The 23,377-nt window shown below is 40.8% G+C and overlaps 1 protein-coding gene across 1 annotated transcript in view; it reads right to left on the bottom strand.

The window, feature by feature from the left end:
- Positions 1 to 235: 235 nt before the first annotated feature.
- PAPOLG (poly(A) polymerase gamma) overlaps positions 236 to 23,377 on the bottom strand; it is a 78,140-nt gene continuing 54,998 nt past the window's right edge. The window contains exons 13-21 of the mRNA XM_075064431.1: positions 21,581 to 21,634; positions 16,298 to 16,417; positions 15,603 to 15,712; positions 11,517 to 11,638; positions 11,250 to 11,422; positions 11,025 to 11,134; positions 10,645 to 10,943; positions 2,310 to 2,369; positions 236 to 334 (exon numbers count right to left, since the gene is read on the bottom strand). Of these exons, the coding sequence (XP_074920532.1) occupies positions 236 to 334; positions 2,310 to 2,369; positions 10,645 to 10,943; positions 11,025 to 11,134; positions 11,250 to 11,422; positions 11,517 to 11,638; positions 15,603 to 15,712; positions 16,298 to 16,417; positions 21,581 to 21,634 (1,147 nt within the window). The remainder of the gene's footprint in view (positions 335 to 2,309; positions 2,370 to 10,644; positions 10,944 to 11,024; positions 11,135 to 11,249; positions 11,423 to 11,516; positions 11,639 to 15,602; positions 15,713 to 16,297; positions 16,418 to 21,580; positions 21,635 to 23,377) is intronic.

Genomic DNA, 23,377 nt, shown 5'->3' with positions numbered 1-23,377 from the left:
TTGTTGACAGTGGCTTGTCAGCAGGCGATCTTGGAAAAGCTATACAGTAATGGAAGTATCCTACAGCATCTGCAGGTCAAAATGCAGACAAAAAATTAACAACTGGAAAAATCTCTCCAATTCGGTGGCAGTAACTCCATATTTCGGTGGGACAGCAACTGCAGTATAAAAAGTTAATTGCTTGTGTAAACCACTAAACAAGTGCATATTATCTTTACCTGAAAAGGCACTGTAGTTACCGGTTAAGGGTCAATCTGATCGAATGTTTAATGACACGAATGTTATTTGTTGGAACAGGAGAAGATGAATCTGGTAGTTCTTTACTGGCAAGTCTCTACAATAGAAAAATGGAAACAATGTAAACAGAAGTTGGGTAGAAAGTGAAACTGTTTCAGCTATAAACAAGACCTACAGATTAAATTTCATGACCTACCACACCAAACCAAGACGTCTAGAATATGCTATTTCCCCCCCACCATAGTGATTATCTGCCAATTCTCTACTAGAAGTTCGACACTTGCAGGTGAAGTGTCTACTTCTCACTGTGATGGCATTTATTCACTACAACAGTGTAGGGAAGGGACATTCCCCCATCCTGCACAGTCTTCCCTCAAGAGGTCAACTGAATTAGGCAAACCAGCATCAAGCATCATGTTGCTCGGGTTGCCAGGTGTCCAGTCAAAAAGGGACCCTGACTGCTCTGAGGCTGGCAGGCTCTCTACCTGGCTCTGTGTGGCTTCCCAGAAATGATGACATGTCCCTTGGCTCCTAAGTGGAGGGACGGCCAGGGGGGCTCCACGTGTTGCCCCTGCCCCAAGTGCTGGCTCCACAGCTCCCATTGGCCGGGAACAGTGGTCAATGGGAGCTGCAGGGACAGTGCCTATGGGCGAAGGCAGTGTGGCTGCCTGAGGTAAGCGCCACCCTAAGCTCACACCACTCACCCCCTCTTACACCCCAGCCCCTGCCCCAGCCTTGAGACCCCTTCTGCACCCATACTCCCTCCCAGAGCCCACATCTCACACCTCAATCCCTTGCCCCAGCCCTGAGCCTCCTCCCGCACCCATATTCCCTCCTGGAGCCAACACCTCCTCCCATTCCCCAACTGCCTCGGCTCCAGATCAGAACCCCCTCCCACACTCTGATCCCCTGGCCCCAGCCTAGAACCCCCTAATTTCTGGCCCCACCTCAGAGCCACACCCCCTCCCACACCCCAACCCCCTACCCCAGTGAAAATGAGCAAGTGAGGGTGAGTGATAGAGGGAGGGGGCATGGAGTGAGTGGAGGCAGGGCCTCGGAGATAGGGCAGGGCACGGATGTGGCAAGGGTGTTCGGTTTTGAGTGATTAGAAAGTTGGCAATCCTACAGGAGAGTCCAAACTGTTGGCTGAGTTTAAAAAAAGAATGCGGTAAGAGTCTTTTAATATTAAATTTCAGACTGCATATCTTGATTTGATCTAAAGCTAGGCCAGACAGCATGAAAAAAGTAGGCTTCAAAATCTGAAGTGCAATTGCTATAACTTACTGATGTTTTTGAGCATATCCAGTTTTTGACACTGAAGTCCTGCATGTGATATGAAGGTTGATTAACAGCTCAGAGCACTCAGTAAAGAATGTGATTGAGGCAGAGCATAGATTCTAGTGACACTAAGGGTATGTCTACACTACGCACCGGCTCAGCAGGCAGCGATTGATCCAGCAGTGGTTGATTTATCGTGTCTAGTCTAGACACAATAATTGACCCCTAAGCACTCTCCCGTCGACTCCTGTACTCCACTGCCGCAAGAGGCATGGGTGGAGTTGACAGGGGAGTGGCAGCAGTCGACTCACTGCAGTGAAGACACTGCCGTGAGTAGGTATAAGTACATCAACTTAGATCCATCTCCCCTCTCCCAGTGTAGACCAGGCCTAAGAAGACAGTTTGGAAAGAAAGGGGCTTTGTCTAGTTTTTTGATGGGGTTGTGAAGTTTGAATGCCTGAGATGATAGGAGACGGATGCTTGTGCATGCAAATGAAGTTCTCTCAATCTTTGGCTGGATGCCTAAAACTTTTAAAGTAAGTATGGCAGTTTGGGGCTTCTGTCTGTTTGAGAGCTGCTAAAGCAGCTCTCCAAAATACCACTGCATAGTGTGTAAGTGAGAATCTCAGTTACCATATGTTGCCACAAGAGTTAAAGAATTATAGTAAATCAACAGAAAAGTACTTGACACTGTCAAATAGCTAGTGTGTATAAACAAATATTACCTTAATGTATGCAGGAAATATTCACTAGTTTATGTTCACTGATAAAGCAAAAGAATCAGTAGACAGTACCTGTGATCTTGATGTGTCAATAGTTGGAATAGGCATGGATTCCCCTCCTCCACGGCTATCCTAAAAACCCAAAAGTATAAGAATAGTGTACTCAATGCATTGCAATTATGTTCCTTTATATGGAAAGCACAAATATCAGCTAACAAACAAATGCCTGCTGTATCTATATTTCTGGTTCCAGCTAACAAGAAAGCATTTATGAAACTTTAGAAGTCTCATGACATCTATTCTTTATATGGAAGGCATTTTGGGTCATTTTATTCTTCTGTAAAGGAGGGCCTACGTATGTACCCAAAGAGATGAATCACAGGGTGTGCCCACTCAAGATGATACTTTTTAGCTAGACTTTTGTTACATGAGACATATTTAGACCTTTTTCACAGGAAAGGAGAAGTGAGAGAGTGTCTTTGAAATTGCTCAATTTGAATTTACATAAAACAGATCATTCGTTTGACATGGCTATTTTACATATAAATCCAGGCTCTGAACTTACCTAAGCAGTGCCCAGCTTCAGGTTGGCTGCCTTTTCTTTAAATGTTTGAAGGAGGCAAGATTTAAATGGTTTGTTATAGAAGAGTTAGAAGAGCTGAGCAAGTAACTGCTTTTTTGGTTTACTAGCAGTTCTGGAAAAAAAATTGATTTGGGTCGACCTAAATTCAAAAAAGTTTTTGCCAAAGTGAAAGACTTGAGGTCATACAAAATGTTCAATTTGATCCAAAAAATATTTAATTTCATGGCACTTTTAAAATAAAGCAGCAAAGGAAAGGATTCTCAAGATAGCCAGAGGTAGTGGTTGTACCTCCCTTATACCTTTTATCCCACTGGTCAGGGCACTCAGCTGGGATGTGGGAGACTGGGGTTCGATTTCCCCTGCTCCCGAATTGAGTTTCCCACATTGCAGGAAAGTGCCCAAACGACAATACCATAGCATGATCTGGGCTGGTTGTCTCAAATCGCTCCTATTGAAGCTGCTCCTCTTGGTGTATAAAAATATTTGAATAGTCATTGGGAGAGACAAAGACTATAGTCATGTGATTAGGGTACTCATCTGGAAGGGGAAGACCCAAGTTCAAGTCCCTGCTCCAATGACTAAGATTGAGAGACCTGTCCCATAATATTCCATAGCCCAGTGACATTATGCAAGAAGGCACCACCTCCTCCCACCATTTTGTGAATGGTGCCTAAGCTAAAAAAATTGGCTGAAATCATTGGGCAAATTAGTATAAAAAATTCAAATAGTTTAGAGTTGACCAGAACTGAATTTTTCATCCAATAAGCTATTTGTCCAAAAAATTTCACCCAGTTCTAGTTTTAGGTCTAGAAACAATTCAAATGCTCTGAGAGAACTAAACCAGGTTACACTTTGGCTTCCCAGCAAATAATTTCTGGGTGTGATGTGTAGAGAAACAGGAAAAAGGATAAAGCTTGATAAGAGCTGTAAGTAATACAAAAAAGTTTCTGTCTAACCGTGATTAACTGAAATTTATTCTTAGTCATATCATTAAGTAGAATATCTAAGGACTTTCACTTAGTTAAACTAGTTCATTCAGGATTAAAAAAAGTTAAAATGAACGCCTCAAATTATATTTTTTCCCTGCAGATTCTCTCTTTACATCATCTTGGATGTGACAATCTTTGAATGCTGAATCCAGTCCAAGATAGGATACATAGTATCAAGTCATTTATATGGTTAGAACTCATGGACCAAACTACCCTCAGATACAAGTACAATTTTCATTCAAATAAGTAGCAATTGTGAGAACATATTGAGACTGAACTTGACCTAGCACAAACAGTCCTTAGTGAAGAAAGAATTGCTGTTTGACTTCAAAACACAAGCAAGAACCAGAGGAGTTGGCCTTTTCTGTGGCCCAATAGGAACTTTCAATTAGTTGAGAATTAAAAAGTTTAAATTTTTGGAAATGTATAAACAAATTCAAAAAATTTAGTGTTTTCCAGCTCTTTCTTGCCTTTCCACAAAAATGGAGGTAGAATTAGCAAAATCTGTTTTTTCCCCCAGGGAAATGGAATTGATGAAAACAAACGCAGTGCTCTGTCAATGTAAGCTGCTGATAACCTGTCCAGCAGGTTAAGCGTCTGCTCCCAAATGCCACCTGTACCTGAGATATTATAACACAAAAAACAAAAACACAACACTACAGGGAAGATTAATCATAGTAGGAAGACATCCTACAGCCATTTTCTCCAGTGTATTACCCCTTTTATAAATATATCAGAAGACACATACTGCATCTGTCAACTGTGCAACATTGGACAAATGAACTATTTTCTACCATTTTAACCCATCTTTGTGGTTTAATCATTAACGTTGTGTAGGGAAGATTCTATAGTTCTCTTGGTCTGCTACTTGTCAGTGCAAATTTCACAGATTAACCAGGCCTCACATTCCACAGAATTTTTTAGCTAATCCAAATAGCCGATGAACCTTCTTATCAGTTTCATCTATAATTTTGCTATACTACCAATGCCTATGTCTAATAGAAGTGGTGGGGAAGGAATTACTACTTCAGCCAAAATGCATAATTAATGCTTCCATAACTAATTCTATAATCCATATTTAAGATACTTGATAGCAATTATGGAGTAGACAAGTGTGGCTTTATGCAACTGGACTGCAGAAACGGAATACTTCTTTACATATCTGCTGCTTAGACCAATGGGGTTTTAATTTTTGAAAGATGATCAGCAAAACATTTGGCTTGTATTTTTTGATAATTTGACATAGAAAAAGCCCTTTCAGGCTTTATTCTTTTGTCATGAAAAAGAATGTTTTGCTTAGAAACTTGACTTAACTAGTTAAATGACAGCATTTCAGAAGTTGGTGAAAGCTGAGCAATTGAAAGTGGAGGTTACTTACCTGTAACTGGAAGTTCTTTGAGATCTGTAGTCATTATCATACGTCCAGAGCCAGAGAAAAATAAATAAGTGTCCATTGGTGCACACATGCAGCCTGGCTCACCTCATTGCCTCCGTCTGAAGGGATACAGGGTTGAGTGGACCAATTGCCTCTTCAGTTCCTTCTCTACAGTGAATCAGATAAGATCCAAAGCAGAGAGGAAGAAGGACAGGTAGTGGAATATAGATAGTGACCACACATCTAAAAGAACCTCTAATTACAGCTCAATAACTTCCTTTTCTTTGAGTGATGGTCCCTATTGTATTCCACTGGGGGTGATCGACAAACAGCACTTAAGTAGGAAAAGGGTGCAAGGACGTAGACGGTGGGCTGAGAGGACCACTGTGGTCCTAAAGGAGGCATAAGCAGAAGCGAGTCCTGCACCAGGGCGAAATGTTTTGCTCATGTGCCTGCTTTACAGGTGTCCAGGAGGGGTACCTTCTGAATAGATGCCATAGTTGTTGCTTGTGCTCTGGTGGACTGAACACTTATCCCATCATTGAGGAGAAGATTTGATAGCAACAGAATTGAATGCAGCCAGAGATCCATTTAGAAATTCTCTGGGTGGAGATTTCTGACTTTCTGCTGTAGTGATGAATAGTCTCAGGGATTTCTTGATTGGTTTTGCTCTGTGCAGGTAAAAGGGAGTGGAGTTTTAGTTCCTTTGTGGAAGTGTGTGGTTTTGGGAATAACACAGGTAAGTGAAGCAATGTGAAATTCCAAAAAGCTATTTTAGGGGTGAATTTGGGGTGTAGACACAAAGAAACTTTATCCTTATGGAATATAGTGTACGGAGAATCTGCCATCATTGCTCCAAGTTTGCCAGTTTTTCTAGCTGAGGTGATGGCTACAAGGAAAATTACCTTCATGGAAAGGAGAGACATGGTGCAAGAAGCTAAAAGGTTCAAAAAAAGGGAGGCACCTTTGAGTACCAAGAGAACAAGTTTTAGGTACCACTGGAGAGTAGGCTTCTGAATAGCTGGGAAAGTTCTTATTAGGCCTTTCCAGAATCTAATGGTCAGAGGATTTGCAGAGACTGGGTAGACCTGAGAAGGTGGATGGTATACCCTGATCATCACCAGGTGGACTCAAGGAGCTGATGGACAAACCTGATATCTTCAAAAGATAGGATATAATCCAAGATGAGAGGAATATCTATTTTCTAGGAGAATGCTTCCTTGATGTACCCAAGAAAAGCACTTCCATTTAGCTAGGTAACGTTTTCTAGTAGAGTTCTTTCTATTATTAAGAGGGGAGGTCTCTTACAGCTGTGGAGCATGAACATAATGATGATGCTCATCCAAATACCAAATCCTGATGTGAAGTGGATGTGAATCAGGATGCCTAATCTTGCCATTCCACTAGGTCAGGAGCTCAAAAAATGTTGGAAGGATGATTGGTGGTCAAGATAACATGTGTAGGAGCTCGGGAAATCAGAACTGTGGAACAGAAGAGGGCAATCAGGATAACCCTCTGGATATCCTGACACCCCAATATTAGGGTGACCAGACAGCAAATGTGAAAAAGCAGGGTGGGGTAGGGAGGTAATAGGACCCCATAGAAGAAAATGTCCCAAATATCAGGACTGTCCTTATAAAATAGGGACATCTGGTCATCCTACCCAATATTCACCACTGTCATATAATTAGGACATGTTTTGTACAAAGTATATCTTGTGAGGTATCGTTCTAAAAGTCTTGATCTGCTAGACATTAATATCTTGTTGGACCATGTGCTATCGTCACGTGTGAAGTTAGGCTATGTATGCGTTACTGAAACATGTTGTGAGTAACCAAAAGCAGCTTTTCAGGTACAACAGTAAAAAGGCCAAACAATGGTAATGGCTTATTGAAGAAATGCACACTAGCACAAGGATTACCCCAGGAACTGTGTACAATAGAAACCTCTCAGATAGCACTGTACAATGGGAACTGTTTGACCCATGTCATAGCAAGAGAGCTTTCCAGCAAGTGGAAAGATATAAAAGGAGGACAATGACATCATGAGGGTGCTAGACTCTCGAGATGTCCAGGTACTGTGAGTTGTGTGGTTGTTCATGTGGGCTCCCCAACCCCACAGGGATGCATCTGTAGTAATGGTCTTGTCTGGACAGGAAGGGAGAAAAAAGGAGCCCATGCATAGCTGACAAGGATTTGGATGTGTTCACCATAGCAGGAAAGACACTGGCCATCATGAGGGTCACTGACTGACATTTTGGGGAGTACACTGACTGCTGCATTTGAAGGCAATGAAAGTGGAGTCTTGCAAGTGGAGTGCTGTAGTTGCATGAGATAATATGACCTAGTAGAGACACATGACTTGACCAGTACTTGAGGCTTGTTTGTGATGTAGACTAGGATATCGTTCATGGTCTGGAATCTGTACTCTTGCTGTACAATTCAAGGTTGCTTGGATGAAATCCAGAGATCATGTGGGGGTGAGAACAGCTTTTTCAGTGTTTACGCTGACTCCCAGTGAGGAGAGCAGGTGTAGCATCATGGAAGTTAACACACAAGTTTCCCTGCAGGACTTGATAACAATGAGCCAATCAAGGTAGCGGAAGACAATGAGACCAGTGTCTGATATGGGCTGCTACTACAGAGAACACCTTGGTAAGAGACTCTGGGGGCAGTTGCTATTCCAAAGAGGAGTACTCTGTACTGAAAATGGGTAGAGCCCACCAGGAATCTGAGGAAGCATTTGTGGGTGGAATGAATGTCTACATGGAAGGAAGGGTCTTTCATATCGAGTGCCATAAACCACATGCCCTTTTCTAAAGATGGAATTATTTCTGCCTACATGACCATGCAAAATCCTAGTTTTCAAATGAAGTGGTTGAGATGGGAGAGGTACAGGACTGGTCTCCAACCAAGCTTCTTTTTGAGTACCAGGAAGTCAGTCAAGTGAAACCCTCTCCCTTGGTATTGAGGTGAGACAAGTTCTATTGCTCCTTGCTGCAGCAAGGAGTTCACCTCTTGTTGGAGAATACTCTAAGAGTGGCTTCTAAAGGGAGAGAGCAGGGGTTTTTGAAGGTGGTAGGGATGCATGCTATCATAGCCATAGTGGATGACATTCAGCACCCGCTTGTCTGTTATTGCAGCAGTCCAAGTGTTGAAGTAGCATAGAAAGACCCCCAAATGGTGTGTGGGGGTCAGGAAGTGTCGAGCTTGGCGTTTCATGGCTCTCAAGCACCCATCAAAAACAACACTGAGCCAGGAGTTGATATTGAGATGCCAAACCTGTTGAAGAGGATGTATGAAGCAGGGCTTCTGAACCCTCCATCTCTTACATGGTTCATAGGGCCTCTGATGGGGAAAAAAAAACAAAAAAAACAGCTGAGCCATGTGCCTGTGTGTGACTGATGTGCAGTGAAACTTCCTCTTAGAAGCAGGTGTGTATATCCCCAGCAAACAAAGGGCAGCCCTGGAGTCCTCCAAGGTTCAGAGGGACTCATCTGTTTTCTGATTGAAGAGATGTGATTCATTGAAGTCCTCAATGTTAATTTGGACTTCTGCATGGCCCTTTCAGAAGTGGGATGGACCACCACAGAATTGGGAGTGGGTGAGAAAAGAGATTCCATTGCTTTGGCTGGTATGTAATAATGCTTTTCTGCCCTTTTCAGGGTAGGAGTGCAGGTGGCAGAGGAGCACCAAACTGTTCTAAATGGCTCCAGTATGGCTTCATTAGCAGGGGGACCTGGATGCTTGGTGGATGTTTAAGAGTTTGTGCTGAAAGTCCTGGATCTTCTAGAGAGGAATCAAGCTCTCTAGCAACTCTGAGGAGATGATCTTGGAAGTTCCTGAAGTCATTGAGGGAGAGAGGTGGAAGGAGACGTAGGAGTCATTGCTTCACCCAGGGATGAAAACGGCAATCTTACTGGTTCCAGTGGAACCACCTGATCCATAGCATAATGTCCTTCCTCCTCCTATGCCAGATCTGGGGGAAAATTGGAGTGTCCCTTTAGATGGGAGGCAAGGGGTGACTCCCTGGAAGATTGGGTAGACTCTGCATGGGACTACTGGTCCCAAGGGCCCCCAGTAGGAAGGGTCAGTAAGTGGTCATGAGGGCCCCCATGGCATGAGGTACCAGTGGCTCCAAGTTAGATGAGGGAGAGATTGGTCCCAAACTGGTGCAGGTCTCTTGGGTGGTGGTGAACACATGGATAGGGGAAGAAAGATTCATGGGATGACTCAGAATCCCCTGAAGAAGAGAAGTCTGATTCGGGTTCCAGTGGTGGTACTGTTGGTGCAGTTGGAGGGGAGATGTGTTCTGTGTATGGGATGGGTGACAAACTCCTTCCCATGGTCAATTCCCTCAGAGGTGGATCTGACTGGGGCCTCATGGCCTACTCCATGGGGTGTGTGCGCCTTTCTCCGATATGGCTGGAGGACAATTGGCAGATACTGCACCTCATGATGTGGGCTTTCCCAAGGCAGTACACACTGAAGTGTTCATCGCTGACCAAGAAGAATCATGGGAAGGAAGCATGGCATTTGATGCCTGGAGTCCTGGGCATAGCCCTGTACCTAAATGGGGTGGTTGTCCCCAGGAAACTGATCTATAACACACTAAACTGTTAAAGCTGTTTACAAACTAGGTAATTCTTATTTTGTAGGATGTAGCCAAAGCTGCAGACACTGAAGATTCCAACCTGGACCATACAGCAGTGAGAAGAAACTGAAGAGGTGATCAATTTGCCCTGCTCTCTTATCCCCTCGGACAGAGGCACAGGTGAGTCAAGTGCATGTGCAGACCAACAGACATTACAATCAAATTCTCTAGCTCCAGATGCATGGTGTGCATGCTTAACCCACAGTGGAATACAATAGGGATCATCACTCAAAGAAGAAGAAGAAATTTAGACTCTTTAGTCAAACTTCAGTGACTAATGAACATTTTGGAGAAAGACAGGCTTTGGTAAATATTTCAATACCACCCCTATAATGAAAGGCACTAAATATGCATCTAGGTCATTCAACAAAAAGATATCATCATTGTTAATTCTGGACTATTTCCATGGTTAAAATAAGCGTAACAATAGGAACTTTGGGCCCTCTTTATAAAATCACTAGGCAACAAATCAAGGGCACAAGACTAGTTTAAAAAAAAACAACACATCTTTTCCAGGTTATTTAAAAATGTTTCAAAGCTTCAGATTAGATGTTGTTTCTATGAGGCAGTTTCTCTCTCTTCCTGTAACGTCTAGTGGTAGGTGTGGTATAGCAATGGTTTCAAACTTTCTACGAGCCTGTAATCAAAGTTTAGGATTCAGTCACTGGATTGCTGGAATGAAATGGTCATGTCAGATCTGAAAATGCATTCTACATACATGAACTCTGAACATTAAACACTAGGGTAATTCTAGCAGCCAGTATTTTCTTTTTAAAGAACAGTATTAGAAATTGAAGATAAGATTACCTGCAGAGTCTTTTGGAATTTATCTATACACATCTCTCCAACTCCTTCTCTCTTTGATTCTGTATTGAAGTGTGTTTTTACCTTTTCTATATCTTTAAGTCTTTTAGTGCATTCTTCTGAGGAAGGTGAATGAGGTCTTTTAGGTGCAGCATTTTTAGAGTTTATAGTTGAAATTCCATTTAGGAGCTGTGCAGAAGGAGGTGTAATAAGTCGAGGAATCACATTTCTTCCTACTACTGTAGGTATGGTGTATCCAGTTGGAGGTAGGACTGCTTTTGTTGTACCTGCAATCTGAGTCTCTGCACAAAGAAAACAGCCTTTAAAAATATAATTACATAGAGGTAAAGGTTACATTTTCCTCACTATGTTTGGATACATACTTGAACCAATAACTGGAATGGACAGTCCTTTAACAGGCACTGATGGCATAGTGACATTCAATGGCTTCTCTCTATTGGTAGCAGCATTGGTTCTCTGAAGTACAGTGTTCCTGTTAAATAAGCATTGTATATGCTCTTACACATGTTTTAGGTTACAAAGCTAGTCTATCAATTGGTAACAAGTGTACAATCTCCTTGAATTATCCAAGTTTACAAATCACTAACCTTTCTGTTTCTATCAGAGAGGAGTTGCCCAATTTAGAGATCCTGTTTAACAAAGGGGAGCTATATTGTGTTCCTGCGTCTGTGGTTGTGGAACCATCCAAAGAGCTTACATCCACTGAAGCCCTTTTGGATGGAAGTCCACTAAAGTTTTGACCAATGTCTGGTATGCTTTGCTGAAAACAAAGGTTACAAGATAAATATATATATTTTTAATTAAAGAGATGCACACATGAAAATATTATGTGAAGGATCAAAACTTCATCATACCTTCTTTCTTTTCTGCAAGATTTCAGCAGGCAAATAATAATGTAGTTGCTTTTTCTTCACATGAGTTGCTTCAATCTTCATGCCTTCTTTTAGCATACTGATGTTATTTGCCTGCCTATGAACTGTAATATGGAATTACCCAATTTAAAGCCACAATACATGTAGATTCCAATTCCCTCAACTTAAATTATATTTTTGTAAAATTATGTTTCTGAATGAAGAAGCCAACAGCAGGCCTTCATTAAGTGTTTTTACACTGAACATATCATATTGGAATACTGTCAATAATATGTTGAAGCTCATTTAAACTAAAGCTTCAGTAACAGAAGGTTACCAGGAGAGAGTTTCTAAATTCATGCTAGTTGATAAAAATGGGGGAAAACTGTTACATTTCATAACCAGCCTGGTCCATTTGATATTTGTAGTCTGTCACCATCCTGTAGTCATTTTAAACTTTGTTTAAAAGAACTAAATTACAGGTGTCTGTGCTGCTTAAAAAGGTTGCAAACAATGGTGGAAAGTAGGAGGAAAGTAGGTTTTTTAAATAATCTTAACTTTAATTCCCTCTGATTCACTGGACTAAAAGTTCAGTTAACTTTAGCCTCTGCAAACAGTGTTAGGTAATTGATGGATTTAAATGTGTAATTTGCAGATCAAATAACTCAGCTGTTTAAATATTTAAAATCTAAAAATGCAGACAAAAAAGGCTTGAGGCAGTTTATTTCGTTTTACTAGAATGACTGACCGCAAATTGAGCAGACAGGCAAAGCAGAGGTAGACAAAATAGAACTGATAATGTAAGTTAAAATTAGGCACATCTTTTTTGATAGTGTCCCTTTAAGAGAGCATCTTCAGTTTCCATCCCCTATAAACCAAGTACAGTGATACCATCCTTACTCTTACTGATTCAGAGTTTAATATTGGGCATCACATTTGTGGATATTCAGTCTTAAGGGTTTACTTGTTGGACTTTATATTCTGAATGTGTTTAACTGATGTATAGCAATTTAAGTTTGTTGTTCAATAGGCTGCCAAGAGCATGTGGGATACGAGAATTAAAAGATCCTGGGCTTCAATTGATCTTTCACCCTGCTCCACTCAAAACCCCCACATCAGTGGGTTTATGTACCAATTTAACTATGTACTATTAGTATAAAGGTGTTAATATTGGTAAGTTTATGTATAGCTTATTTACCAATGTAAATCCCTTTTCATAGGTATAACTGCATACACACTAGTGAGCTGCACCAATTTAGCTATATTGATTTCAAATCAGTAGAAAAGACTTAAGGGCTTACCTAAACACAGGGTCTCTGTATCTCCCCTCCCTACTGCCAATCTGATTAGGAAAACCTGTGCCTCAGGGCAGAGTTTGGGTAAGCAAGGAATAAGCTGTATCATATAAAGCAAATTTCTAATGTGAATGCAGTTATACCAATTTAGGTGTTGAACTACTAACTATACTGGTTATAATTAAAATGGTACAATTTGTTTAGAAAGGCCCAACATTTGCCTAAATGACTTCAAAACTGGTGTCTGGTAACAGAGTTGCACAACAAAACATCCATAACGACATCCATAAATGCATTAATAGAATATCAGGGTTGGAAGGGACCTCAAGAGGTCATCTAGTCCAACCCCCTGCTCAAAGCAGGACCAGTTCCAACTAAATCATCCCAGCCAGGCCTTTGTCAAGCCTGACATTCCTACTTATACAGCCCAAAATGCCTGTTAGCCTTCTTTGGCAACAAGGGCACACTGTTGACTCATATCCAGCTTCTCATCCACTGTAACCCCTAGGTCCTTTTCTGCAGAACTGCTGCCTAGCCATTCGGTCCCTAGTCTGTAGCAGTGCATGGGATTCTTCCGTCCTAAGTGCAGGACTCTGCACTTGTCCTTGTTGAACCTCATCAGGTTTCTTTTGGCCCAATCCTCTAATTTGTCTAGGTCCCTCTGTATCCTATCCCTACCCTCCAGCGTATCTACCACTTGGGGCACTCTGCTTGAAACCGGCTGCCAACTAGACATGGAGCCATTGATCACTACCCGTTGAGCCCGATGATCTAGCCAGCTTTCTATCCACCTTATAGTCCTTTCATCCAGCCCATACTACTTTAACTTGCTGGCCAAATTATAACACAATAAAAAATACAATCGCTGCACTATTAAAGTTTTAAAAGGTTAAATAAGACAGTTGACATTCAAATATATACATGCACAAAAGTTTTTGCAGTGTAAGTATCAGATAGTCCACTCCTAAGTCTAACAAATGAGTATACTGGGCTTCCACACTAAGATTTTCAAATGCTTACACATTTGTATGCCAGATTTCTTCAAGCTTCTCAACTGCTTTAACTCTCAGTGATACTTGCCCTGAGGAATTTTTAGAAATTACCATATTATCCAGGTTTCAGAGTAGCAGCCATGTTAGTCTGTATCCGCAAAAAGAGCAGGAGTACTTGTGGCACCTTAGAGACCAACAAATTTATTTGAGCATAAGCTTTTGTGGGCTATAGCTCACCTTAACTGATTACTCTCAGTGTGTATGGTAACATCCATTGTTTCATGTTCTCTATGTATATTTTATATAGATCTTCCTACTGTATTTTCCACTGCATGCATCCAATGAAGTGGGCTGTAGCCCACAAAAGCTTATGCTCAAATAAATTTGTTAGTCTTTAAGGTGCCACAAGTACTCCTGTTCTTTTTGCATATTATCCAAGCACCACTGCCATCTCATTTACAACTGAAGTCTAAACAAGCACTTTTTCCATTACCCATCAGATGCCCATGTGGAATTTAACTTAATTTTTCAGATAGAATCATAGAACTGGAACTGGTCATCTAGTCCAGTCACCTGCACTCAAGGCAATAAGTTCACCATAGCTCCAACAACATACTGAGAAACTATAAGTCAAAGAGCAATGAGCCAGATTGCTGTCAAATGATCAAACCAAAACCAAAACAAAAAAAACACACAAACTCTTCCCCCCCCCCCCCAATTACAGTAGCCTTGGGAATTACTTGTAACAATACTAAGTAAAATATTATGGGATTAAATGAATGTTGTCCATTCAGATCTACACTTCAGTGGCTCCAACATATCACAAATGAAAGGGAAGGGAAGAGTTGATAACCTGATGCTCAAGGTGGCTAATAAAGGTTGTATGTTTGTAACATTAGAATAACTCTGTACTCAAATCTCGAGAAGAGTATTCTACATTGGAAAAGGCATGAAGTGTCCATGACAATACGTTTTCTGATGTTCAATCTAGTTTTAAGACTCAGATGGGAGTTAGTTCTGAACTATCAACAGTATAAAAATTTTCGGTTCTAAGTTCTTTGTCGCTACTTTTGACAATTCCTATTACAAGTTACATACAGCAAGCCTGTTCTGATGGTCTTAAGTATGGGTTCCCAAACTTCATGCCCCTTTTTGACTTCCATACATATGATGCCTTCACAGGCATCTATTTCAAATCACTGGCACCAGCTTTGCTGCCTTTGGCCTAGCACGTGCAGGGTTAACATCACTGAGCCAGCTGTGCCAACTATGCCAGAGAAGCAGTTCACACATCTACTGTGCTGCTTGAGTTTTAGCTCTTCCCTCATTACCCACTGTGCTATATGGACAGAATATGTATTTTAATTGTTTTACAGGTAGCTCTGATGTTATGATTTTTTTGCCACTACGAAAAAAAAGAAAATACAATGGATGTAAACAGTGTCATATTTAGAAGTCTAGCAGAACTCTTTAGAGTAAGAGACTACACTATAGAGTGCTTCAACTCAGTCTTCACCACATTCCTAATATGGTTCGTGTATCTGACAAATTTTGTTCCTTCTCACTTATTGTATGGCTATAGCAGGTACATGTTCAAGATAGATATCTGTTTTGTGGTCAAAATAGTAAACTTCCTATTTTAAAATGAAACCTCCACATACTCTGTGCTTAGAGCTTCACCATAACTACTCTGGAGGAGGCAGAGTTTAAGAAGAGTTTAACTGATTGTCTAGATAGCCAATATAATCTTGTAAGAGTCAAATTAAAAACCATACCAAGACTAAAGTGAAATATAAGCTTACCTGTATCTGTGAATGATTGTATGTCATATGTTAAGTCAATGTTAACACTTTCTGCATTTTCCATTTTCCTAAAAGTTATTCCAAGGAACCACATTGATACATAGTTGCTCCTTTAAATAAAATAAATCAATCAATCACAGATTAACACACAAATGAGACAAAGTCAGTTCTATTTGGATGTTTCAAATTGACCTTCAGGCAGTGGATTAAATAAAATCTCCATCATTTAGCTGTTCATTAATATTAGAGTTTCAGATTTAATCTGTACTTTAGTACTTACATGTTTTGGTATACTAGTCAGAGGTACAATATTTCACTCATTCTTCAATGTTACGACAGGTTTAGATGGCCTTTTCTTGAATACACACAGCTGTGAAGCAATGTTTGACTAGCTTGAAATACCTCAACATCAGGGCTGGCTCTAGGCTCTAGCAAACCAAGCACGTGCTTGGGGCGGCACAATTTCAGAGGTGACATTCTGCCCCCCACCCCTTTTTTTTGGCACGCCTTGGCAGTTGTGCTCCCGGAGGTTTGTGTTTTTTGCGCACTTGGGGTGGCAAAAAAACCTAGAGCTGGCCCTGCTCAACATGCATTCTTGCAAGATATCTAGAATCACTGAAGACTATCAGATTTCAATTTAATTTTAACAGTGACCAAATGACCACATTCTTAAACTTTAAAAAAATGAAACTTACTCTTCGCAATGTTCCTTGTTGACAGGGAAAGACTGAGGATTAACGTGTGCAAGGTTTATAAATTCATTCCTTTCCAAGTTCCCAACAAGTACACGAATTTTAGATTCAACTAGACCAACCCTAATAAAAACACCAAGTGTTAGGTTAGTTTGGTTTTACTGAAATCAGGCACAATACAATAGTTTGAGCTACTAGTTAGAGTTTAAAAAGTGTAAGACCAGTACAATCAGCCCAACATGACAGGTAGCTCAGTGGGATTTAAATACAACCACCCAAGGCTGGATCTCTCAAAATTTATGTTCCCTTTAATTAGGACTAGAGAAAGTTGCCTTTAGACAATAAATATTGCGTTACAAGACTGAAAAACTTGTGACAAGTTTTAACCATCATCCTCTAAAGGAGTTAAAATACAGCCCTTACCATTCTAGCTTATGTCATCAGGGGGTTGTAGGATCAAGATACTAGGTTGCAAGTTCTAACATTGGTTGGATTGTAGGTAGGCAGGAAAGTCAGTTTGAAACAAACTATACTTGGAAAGGTACTTTAGTTTGTAGCTTGAGATGTCATGAGCGAATTGTGTTTTGAAAACTGCACTTCAGAGCTTTTTAGCTGGAAGAGCAGAGTTCTTGCTAGAGTTAAGCAGAGAAAGTTCTGTTTCTGAAGTATTTAGACATTTTGAAATTTGATCTTGTTCTGATTTGGAAGGTAAGCAAAAAATTCCCTGTAAGAGGGAAAGGGGTGGTATACTTGGGTTCTGTTGGAGCTTCTCCTGTGTCCCATCAGAACCTTGCCTAAATCTAACGAACATGTTTAGATTTTGCCAACAAAACAGTTGGTTGGCATTTTCCCAATTAGCTCTAGCTGTCCATCCTTGTGAAAGTGTAGGGAGAATGCCTTCCTCTCCAAACCAAAGAGGAAAGTCTGTAATGAGGATAAGCAGGGGCGGCTCTAGGTATTTTGCTGCCCCAAGCACGGCAGGAAGGCTGCCTTTGGCAGCTTGCCTACAAGAGGTCCCTGGTCCCGTGGATTCGGTGGCACGCCTGTGGGAGGTCTGCCGAAGCCGCGGAACCAGTGGATCCTCTGCAGGCATGCCGCTGAAAGCAGCCTGCCTGCTGCCCTTGTGGCAACTGGCAGAGCACCCCTTGTGGCTTGCCACCCCAGGCACGCACTTGGTGTGCTGGTGCCTGGAGCTGCCCCCGAGGATAATGGCAGAATAACCCAAGTTATTCTGGAACACACTTAACATTATGTTGAAGACCTGAACAGTAGTGTGTTTTCCTCAGTTACTTAAAGGAATGCTGTTAACCTCAAGCCAATTTAAAATTTTTTTTTTAAAAAAAGAAAAATTAAAAATCAAAATTTCTAGTCAATTCCATAAATTTCAAAGAATTCAGGTACTGTATTGACCCCTGAATCCACCTGAAAATTGTTTGACTTTTAAATTATATTTTCCTAACTCTTATGTCTGTGTGGAAGACAAACAAAAGGAAGAAAGACTTGACATCTCTTTCTGTTCACAGTGACAAACTGACTAATTTCCCCCTTTTCTTTAGTACTTTAGCATAACTATTGCACCAACCAGTAAGTTTAAAAAGTCAAACAATTAAACACATGATACCATGAAAAGAAGTGTTAAGGACAGGAAAAAGACCAAACTTGTCCTTATGTTGCTTTATTACATAAAGAGTGATTTAAAATAAATATATTTTCCTTGTTCCTTAGAATGTTATTGTACATAAATAATTGTTTCATCATACATTAGAACTGTAACATTAGATATCAATCATGCTACAATTAAAAAAGATACATGGATCATGTCAAAAGAAACTCCCTAAGTATATGATAACAGTTGTTAGCCAATACATATATGTTAGGCATAGTATACACTACGTTAATTGGTATTATGTACACTGTGTTAATATGTGTAAGTATTGGAAAGTTATGTTAATTGGGTGTATTATACTTTGCCCACAATCCTGTTCACTCATGTCAAGTATCCCACAACACTGCAAAGCTAAAGTCAGCTTTGGCATTAGAAAATAAGAAGCCTGTCAAAGCCAAATTATGCAAATGGTGTGACTTAGAACAGGTTGAGATTTACCTCTAAGTCCAACTTGTGAAAGCTGGCTGACCCCCCTTAATAGATTACAAGCGGCCACTGGGGGCGGGGTGGGGGGGTGAGTACTGCTCATGGTCACAGTAGCCTGAATTTTTACACACTCTTTTCCTCTGCCTCAAGGCAGGAAGATCCTGCTCCAAACCAGTTAGTACTACCCAGATAACGGGAACATGAGATTTTACACTTACCAATCATGTATTAACATGCAAGGATCTTTGTCTGAATGTGTATAAAAGGTTTGTGGAATTTGTGTAAGACAGAGTCTTTTGTACCAAGGTAAGGCTCTCCTTTTTCTGCAGAATAAAGCATTTTTCCTTATCCCTGTCATGCTGTTAATTGGCTCTCAGCTAGGCAGACCCCGATATTTCGGTAACAAACTGGTTTGGAATGTGGTTTCCAAAACAGAGATAATGAAAGGTACAGAACAACATGTTAAGGAACTGGTGGGCTGGATTGTAGGTGACGTATAAAGGGTTTTTAAAACTTGTAAACAATCACGATATAAATAGAGGTAATTTTGGAGGTGCCTCTTCAACGCACGCTTACTGCAGAAGGTGAACATGCTGCAAGGTAAGAATTGCTTCCTGAAAGGTGGACGTCTGTCTTCTTTTTGTATTGTATTTCTTGTCTGTAGGCCATACATTTTGGTAACATTTGGTTATTTGTGCTTGAACATTTTTCATAATGAACCAAAAGTTTAGTGAAGCAATCAGTTATACTGTTAATCAACATAGCATAAGTTATATCCTCAGAACAGCCATGTTTTACAGATAGATTTTGCTCGAGTAGCCACTTGTGACAACTATTAGTTCAGTTAAAACAGTATTTTATTGAAACTGCGACATGCATGTGTTACTGCATTTATATAATGTGTTGTAGGTTACTCCTGCCTGTATTAACACACACACACACAGTTAGGGTTGCTACACTCATACTTGACTCAAATCCACAAAAACAGAAATGGATATGTCAACTCAACAGTATATGTTCTCTCTTATACCCAGACACCTTTTCATTATTACAATTATTTACCCTACAAACTTTACTCTTTCCCCTACACATGCCAGCCTTTCATCACCTTTGAGTTATCCCCTCCTAGTGAATCACAACACACACCACTAGGAGAGGGTCATTTGGTAGAGGAGTGTGTGAAGGGAAGGTTGAGGGGAGCAGCGTCTGAGTGAATGAATGAATGAAGGAACGAACGAACGAACGAACGGTGGCATATACTGTGCTGTTTTGGCGTGTGTGCATGCAAACATACATCCATTTTTTACAGAGAAAGCTGTCATTGGATGGTCAGACTGCCAAGGAAAATGAGAGCCAAATTTCAAAATCCTTCCTATTAAAATGAGAAAAAACCAAGGCTGCACAGAAAAATCAAAGGGCCTAAAAACAACAACAACACAGTTTTGCATCAAAAAGCCACTTATTTTTAGAGCAGTAACAGAGATTTATGCTCCATTTTAAAACACATCCCTAACTATGGAGTTTTAGCAGGGTGCCTCCATTAACTCTAACATGCAGCCTTAACACAGTTAAGCATTAGTTTTTGTTTCTGAAATGAAGTGCTTAACATAGGCTATTATGGCATAATACATAGTTTTGGCTTTAAAAATGATTGGTATTAAATATGGTATTGTTTGACTGAAATGAACACATTTGGATTGTTACAGAACAAATAAGAGGATATTTTGAAATATGTACCTATTACCTGGTGTTGCTACACATAAGGTAAATAAACTATTATAACCAAACTTCATTAGAACAAATAGAAATAGGTTAGAATATAGCAAGCGGTGCCAACCAATTTTTTCTTGAATTGCTATTCTGATATAGTGTTCTCACAATGACCCCTGCAGATTAGTTTAATGGTGCTAGTGGGGAAGGGATAGCTCAGGGGTTTGCACATTGGCCTGCTAAACCTGGAGTTGTGAGTTCAATCCTTGAGCAGGCCACTTAGATCTCTGGAGCAAAAAATCTGACTGGAGATTGGTCCTGCTTTGAGCAGGGGGTTAGAGTAGATGACCTCTTGAGGTCCCTTCCAACCCTGATATTTTAAGATTCTGCAGCCTATTAAAAGCAGACGGCTACACAACTGTTTTTGAATCCTGACTGCTTTTAGCACTGAATAGAAAGGAGCTTGATCTGAAGGCAATGCTGTTGGCTAATATAGGAAAAAGTCCATCACCATATCAGTGTTTAAATTCTCAGCCTCAGAAGTGTGATCCCACATCTAGAGCTCAGAGAAATGGTTGATTATTGAAACACAAGTCCCAAAAAGAACAAATCATGTAATATGTTGATACTATAACTACTGAAAAATTATTTTTGAAACCGAAGCTTACTTGTGAACCCCAGCATACATGTGCAATTCATAAGAAAGTAATAAGGAGAAATTGTGCATTTGGAAAGATATGAATTGAAGAGCCAATTTCAGAGAAGCGACCATACAGGTGGCATAACATAAGAGGACTACACCACCAAACACGCCTCACTTGCTTCAGAGTCACCATACCAATGGAGCTTTTTAGACGGGAGCAAGGTTTCCCAGGGCCAAAACAAAAACAGAAAAACACTCAAGAATTTTTTTCCTTGTATGCTTTCACATATCGCTTATGTCCCAATCCTTTATCCTCTTTCAAATTCCTCATCAAACTTCTGCACAGGTCACCAGTACTGATCAGCCAAAATTTATTATCACCTGTATTAAAAATGGTTAGTTTCCTGATTAAATTGGTCACTTTATGCATTATTGCTCTACACTGTGTGTTTTAATTGCAGGTTATCTGGTGCAGATAGCATGTCTTCCTCTTGCATACTGCCAAATAGTCAGGCAGCACTTAAACTGCAGATATTGTTTCATCTTACTAGCGCCTATCATTGCTTGTGGAGTTTTGAGGAAAAAAAACAAAAACCAACCCTCCAACCTTCTGGGGTAGAACACTGATCTACCTTTTCCAAGAGAATTATAGGAAGCTCTTCCACATTTAGCATCCACACCTGTGTTTTCAAGTATACTACAATAGTTAATTCTACGTTGTATAGTTTTAGACAAAAGGAGAGTTTAGTGCTCTACCATTTTCCCCATTACATGAAGAAAATCCAACTCTAAACCACATTTCAAATTAAAAAGAATAAACCCATATTTAAGAATGACTTACCATTCTAAATGATGCTCTTCGGTAGAGGCACTAGCAGTCAACACAATATAATGCCTGAAAAACATTAAAATATTTAGTCCATCTCTGGGATCAGAGAGCTTTGTTGTCAAACTCAGAATAGAAAGCTCACTGCAACAATTCCAAGACTTCTTGGCATGAAAGAAGTCATGGATCATACTTTCCCAGAACTACGAAGAATAAATCTACACAGGGTAGTTGTGTAACTGAAAACAGATTGAAAGATCACATTCCACTGAACCCAAAACATACACATGCAATTTACTCTAGTAATACATTAATGAACTAATACAATACCTTACTGCTTAACCACTCATCTAGCATATTCTATATTTTAATGAAGGGGCAATCCTAAAACATGAATGCAATTTGAAAGGTTAATCTCTCCAAACTAGTGGAATATTTTACCTGTTCTAGGATGGCTCTTAGAACAGCTCTACTTATGTACAATGCTCTCTCTTCCTTTGGGATAGGTACCTATGTGTCTAGGGGTACATCTACACACTTATGGCGGTATGTAGAGACATACATACATGTGTACAGACACTGCATGCCCTGCTAGCATGGATATGGTTTAATAGAGTAATCCCTGGTCTACACTACGAGTTTAGGTCAAATTTAGCAGCATTACATTGATTTAACCCTGCACTCGTCCACACGATGAAGCCATTTTTTCAACGTAAAGGGCTCTTAAAATCAATTTCTGTACTGCTCCCCCGACGAGGCGTTCAATCAGTTTTAAAGTGCAGTGTGGCCTTCCCTCCCTCCCCCCCCCCTCCTGGGTTACCTTGACAATTATCCCCCTATTTGTGTGATGAATTAATAAAGAATGCATGAATGTGAAGCAACAATGACTTTATTGCCTCCGCAAGTGGTGATCAAAGGGTGGGGAGGGGAAGGGAGGGGATGGTTGTTAGTGTACAGGGAAGTAGAGTGAACCGGGGGGGGGGGGGCGGCGGCGGCCATCAAGGGTAACAAAAAGAACTTTCACACTGTACCTGGCCAGTCATGAAACTGGTTTTCAAAGCTTTCTCTGATGTGCACTGAGCCCTCCTGTACTCTGCTAAACCACCCTGGATCTGGCTGCACATAAACAGTGGCCCAGGCAATTGCCTCAACTCCCACCCTGCCATAAACATCTCCCCTTACTCACAGATATTGTGGAGCGCACAGCAAGCAGAAATAACAATGGGAATATTGGTTTTGCGAGGTCTATCCGAGTCAGTAAACGGCACCAGAAGCACTTTTAAACATCCAAAGCACATTCTACACTATCCTGCACTTGCCCAGAAACTATAGTTGAACAGCTCCTGACTACTATCCAGGCTGCCCTGTGTACAGCTAATGAGCCATGCATCAAGGGGTAGGCTGGGTCCCAAGGATAACTAGGGAATTTCAACATCCCCAATGGTTATTTTCTGGTCTAGGAAGAAAGTCCCTTCCTGCAGCTCTTGAAACAGACCAAAGTTCCTGAAGATGCGAACGTCCTATACTTTTCTGACCATCCCACGTTGATGTTGGTGAGGGTGACCAGATGTCCGCGATAAAATATTTTAGGTGTTTGTCCTTGAATTTTGCTCTGCCAGCAGCACTCATTTTTTTTGCGCTCCGCAGCGGACGCCCCTCCCCCATGTGTCCAATATTTTCTCCCTCTCATCTGATCACCCTGTGTTGGTGAAACGTCCCTTGTGATCCACCAGTGCTTTGCAGCACCATTGAAAAGTACCTCTTTTGGTTTATGTACTTGCTGCCTTGCTGCTCCGGTGCCAAGAATAGGGA

Source organism: Chelonoidis abingdonii, chromosome 3 (genome assembly GCF_003597395.2).
Source record: "Chelonoidis abingdonii isolate Lonesome George chromosome 3, CheloAbing_2.0, whole genome shotgun sequence".
Taxonomy (NCBI): domain Eukaryota; kingdom Metazoa; phylum Chordata; order Testudines; family Testudinidae; genus Chelonoidis; species Chelonoidis abingdonii.
This window is presented reverse-complemented; position numbering and strand designations above follow the sequence as displayed.